The 4,774-nt window shown below is 48.7% G+C and overlaps 2 protein-coding genes across 2 annotated transcripts in view; both read right to left on the bottom strand.

Annotated features, from left to right (window-relative positions):
- Positions 1-1,288: 1,288 nt before the first annotated feature.
- LOC103581909 (olfactory receptor 6B2) lies at positions 1,289-2,227 on the bottom strand. Its single transcript, XM_008563623.1, has one exon. It carries the CDS (start codon positions 2,225-2,227, stop codon positions 1,289-1,291), a length of 939 nt encoding a protein of 312 aa, XP_008561845.1.
- A 17-nt stretch (positions 2,228-2,244) lies between these two features.
- The window catches only part of LOC103581908 (olfactory receptor 6B3-like), a 4,569-nt gene continuing 2,039 nt past the window's right edge, over positions 2,245-4,774 (bottom strand). Inside the window, exon 2 of the mRNA XM_008563622.1 lies at positions 2,245-2,252. Coding sequence (XP_008561844.1) covers positions 2,245-2,252 — 8 coding nt within the window. The remainder of the gene's footprint in view (positions 2,253-4,774) is intronic.

Raw genomic sequence — 4,774 nt, 5'->3', positions numbered from 1 at the left:
GACTCCAGACGAACAGCCTGAGAACCACTCCTTATAAACCTTTTTGTGGCTCAAATGTGGCCAAAAGGGTCTGGATATTGATTTGTGGTTTCTGGCCACTCTCTCCATCTCCCGTGGGACCAGACCTACTGGGACAGGTTCATCCCAACACTGAGGGACGATCAAAACCTAACTACTAGTTAATTGATCACTGATGCTTTGGGAGAGTTAGCTGGTTCAAAAGGGGGAAATGTGAGAGCTGCCAAAGCCAAAATGCTAAACATGCCCCCCCTGCCCAGTTAACTGCTGGGTAAAGTCCATGCTGCCTGCCACAGCTGGTGAGCCTGGGGTTCTGACTCTGCCCGCCACAGCCTGTGAGCACTTGGGGTTCCACCCGCGCGTGAACATCAGTCTCCAGCCATGCTAGCTTGAGTTCTGCAGAACTCCAGGCCACTTCCTAGCTGGGGCTTTGCTATCTCTGGAACGAACTGCAGTGCCCTTCCTCTTCTCCACCCTTTGATTGAGTATCTCCTATTCCTGTTTTAAGGTGTAAATATCCCCCCACCTAGGTGACCCTCCTCACCCCCTCCCTGCAGCCCCCAGCTGGTTTTGTTCTCTCCCTTCTCTGCTCAAGGGGCACCGGGCACTGTGCTGGGCTGCAGGGGCCCAACAGCAAGGGGCCCAACGTGGTCCCCGCCTGCCCAAGCATCTGCATGTATCAGGGTTCAACCAGAATCAACTCACACAGTAATAAAGCACTTTTCATTTTCTCAGATGCTGACTGGGAGTGGGATGGTGAGTTTTGTAGGGAAAAAGCAGAGGTTAGGATCCACCCGGGACTGTCAGAGAACATGCCTCGTGCATTTAAAACAAAAGTCTATGAGCTCTTACAATTCCCAGACTCACTTTGCTCTGGGGACACGTGGACCTCGTTTCTCCACATAGTTCAACATTTCTGTATTTTAACACTCTGAAATTTACTGAGGATTTTTAAATCTCATACGACCTGGCTTATTTTGTTATTTTCTGAAATATGCATGATAACTTTAGAGGTGGGGAAAATTCACTAAGCTTTACCAAGTTCTGCTTTGCTTATATATGGAGAGAATAATTGTATTGTAACATTAACAACAATATCTATAATATTAACCTCCATGAGCGGAAGGAGAAAAACAGATGAGGAAGAAATTTTTAAATAAATGCAGCACTACAACGATGCAGAGAGTTTCCATTATGATAAATCAAATGGTCTCATCACAGAGGCTGGATGTTCTCAGATGATGTTCTGGAAGAGTAGAAGGTGTGCCTCCTATGGTGGAGCCTGACCCAAGCCCAAAGTATTTTTCAAGGCATCCTTAAATTCTTTGTTCCTCAGGCAGTAGATCAAAGGGTTCAAGACAGGGGTGAGGACTGTATACGAAATGGAAATGAGCTTGTTGGAGCTCCGTGTATCAATGGCCTGGGGCCGGACATACATAAAAAGCAAGGCCATGTAGAAGATGGTGACCACGATGAGGTGGGAGGCACAGGTGGAGAAGGCTCTCCAACGGCCGGTGGCCGAGGGGATGCGCAGGACAGCCAGGGTGATGTGTCCGTAGGACAGCACGGTGGCCAGCAGCGGGAACACCAGGATAAGAAAGGCCAGGATGAAATCCACCAGCTCTGCGGTGGAGAAGTCTGTGCAGGCCAGCTTGAGGATGGGGGAAATGTCGCAGAAGAAGTGGTTCAGGACATTGGAGCCACAGAATGTGGCGCTGGAGATAAAGGACACCTTGATCACAGAGATGGTGAAGCCGCTCACGAAGGAGAAGATCACCAGCTGGACGCATAGCCCCGTGGTCATGATGGCTTGGTAGCGCAGGGGGTGGCAGATGGCCACGTAGTGGTCGTAGGCCATGGAGGCCAGGAGCACACACTCGGTGCACACCAGGGAGCTGAAGAAGTAGAGCTGGGTCATGCACCCGACGAAAGAGATGCGTTTCCGCTGCAGGAGGAAACCGTCCAGCATCTTGGGGATGATGTCAGACACGTACCAGATCTCCAGGAAAGACAAGGAGCTCAGAAAGTAGTACATGGGCCTGTGGAGGGGGGAGCTGCTCCAGACGGTGAGGACAATGGCCAGGTTCTCCACCAGGACACAGAGGTAGGTGAGCAGAAAGGCGAGGAAGAGCACATACTGGAGCCCGGGGGCTGTGGGGAAGCCCACCAGGATGAACGTGCCGACCTTGGTGACGTTCTCCCCCTTCATCCTCCTGTCCTCGGGGGTCACAGGCCTGCAAAACATCAGTGCACAAGTGTGAAGGGCTGAGGGACAGTGGGGAGGAGAGATAGCAGAGCTAAACCTTCAGGGTGGGTTTGGGACCAAAGGTGGGACACGTGGCTCCTGCAATCAGCTGGGAGGAACAGAAGCACATCTCCAAGGTAAGCATTTTACACCAGATTGTGTATGTGTTAGGTCACTCTTAGATTACGTCTCTGGAATACCCTGCCCACCTCCCCCTTCAGCTATCCCACAGTGATCTTGAAATGTTATAAACTTTTTTTTTTTTTTAATCTGGAGTTCTCAAGGAATCTAATAACAATAAAGGAAGCCCAGAGCTCTTCAAACCCTGTTCTCCTCCAGGCACAAGGCACAAGGTCATCTGGGTCTGTGGTTTGGTGTCTGGCACATTCTTTCTAAATTAGTACATATTTAACCATTTTCCTGGTTCCCAAGTTGATTTTGTAAGAGGAAGTGATACCAGGAGGGCTCCTGGGATGGTGGGGGGTGGGGACCAGGTCCAGGTCAGCAGACCAGACCCAGGCACACCTATACGGCCAGGTGTCTCCAGGTCAGCAGGAAAGTGGTCATGTTTCTATCTCTGTAGACAGAGGGTTATATCAGCAAGGGAGAGAGTTCAACACAGTTCTGGAAGAGAGAAAGCAGACGGCAGGAAGGTGGCTGGGGCAGCAGAGTGGAGGAATTCTAGAACATTCCAAGGTGCCTGTAACTGAGGAAGGAGCCATCTGCTCAGCACACGGCAAATGTGATGAGGTGGGAGTGAGAGGTGGGGTGGGTGTGAGAGGTGGGATGGACTCGGGGGGTCGTATACACTGTCTGTTTCCAGGAAAGTTTGGTGGCTGCCCGTTGTGGACATCCCCCAGAGCCAGACTCAGTGGGACAAAGGATATCCTTGTCCTGATCATGCGTCAAGCATTTTTGCATGAACCACCTGTAGTACTCGCTACAGTGCTGGAAAACAAGGTTTACATCTCCATTTTCAGATGGGAAGTCTGAGGCCCAAAGAAGAGATTCACGGACTTACCCAAGGTAGCGGCAGCACCGGGACACAGACCTGCATCTTCTGTCACCAAGGCCATCGCTCTTCCCATGAGACATCAACAACAGAAAAAATGAACCTGTTTAGGTGTGGGCTAGAAATCTGGAATTATTAAGGCGGGTAGATATAGTTGCTGGTTGCCTTCTGACACTACTCTACTAGGCAATAAGACGAAAGGTCACAAAATAAACAATTCCTCAGAAGAAAAGGCAGAGAATGCCTTCTACGAAAGAAATACAGAGGTATGGGGAATAGGCTGGTCTGACCAACTTAAAGCAAATATTTAAATTAATAAGCAAAAGACTGGGCAGCAACCTAAATTTTCACAGGACGGGTCTGGCAGAAATTTCAATTATGGTAATGTATTGAATAATGACGAGACCAAAGACTGCATGAAAAACTACAGGATAATACTAGAAACACATATCTTCCCAAAATAACATAGAAATTAAGTTACGGAAAAGAAAACCTAAACGAAAGATGGAATGGAAATATATTCATAGCATCTACCACAGCATGAATAAGTAGGAAAATTATTAAGACTCTAAATAACTGGTATGAATTTAACAGATTTTTAGAGAAAAATGCAAAGGAAAAAATAGAGAATTGTTAAAGGACCTCATTAGTGCTGGCATGCAGCAGCCATCCCACAAATGGTAGCAATAGTATGTACAGGAGTTGAATTCATGAAATAAAATAAAACAGCTTTTTTGCTAATGTATTGAAAAACACAAAACAAATTTAAATCACACTAGGGTACATCATGGACATGGACGTATCGTTCCCTCAGCCCACGCCCACTTCTGGCTTCTCTGCTGTGGCCAGCCTCTGGGCTCCTTCCCCCACACCTACCCCATCACAGCACTCCTCCCGCCGATCGCCTGTGTTCTTGCTTCCTACCTGCTAGACTGCACACTTCTGAAGGCAGGCACTGTGCCTCATTCACCCAGACCCGCAACGCCAAAAACAATTCCCAGGACACAGTGGGGACACCACAAACCTTAGATGAATGAATGTAATTGGGAAACATAAATGAATGAAAAGAGTCTGCTGAAACTGAGGCAGTGCAGCAGAAGACGGCAGACAGGGAAAAGGCACCTGTTAATCTTCACCACTGCAACCACCTGCTCCCTCTTCTGTCTCCTCTTGATCCTTAAACCCCAGAGGAATCACTTAGTAAATGTGAAACTAGAGGGAAACTTCACGACACGGGAAGACAGTGAAGTCAGCCAAGCACCAAGAGTCTTTGAGAATGCCACCAGCCTCCTGCCCAAGGTAGATGAGAGAGAGCTCAGAAAACAGGCTTACATGCTGGTGTGCAGTGAGCACTATGGCTCAGAGGACAGGGAGGGTGGGATCTGGACCTCGGGGTCCTCTGGACTGTGAGGGATGAGGGATGACAAAGGAGGGCTAGGGTGTGAGTGGGATGTATGGCTGATGGAATCTTGATCTGGAAATCCCTTTGTCACTACAAA

Source organism: Galeopterus variegatus, unplaced genomic scaffold, assembly GCF_000696425.1.
Source record: "Galeopterus variegatus unplaced genomic scaffold, G_variegatus-3.0.2 Scaffold14247, whole genome shotgun sequence".
Taxonomy (NCBI): Eukaryota; Metazoa; Chordata; class Mammalia; order Dermoptera; family Cynocephalidae; genus Galeopterus; species Galeopterus variegatus.
Note: the sequence above shows the minus strand (reverse complement) of the source record. Positions and strands in the feature narration are given on the sequence as shown.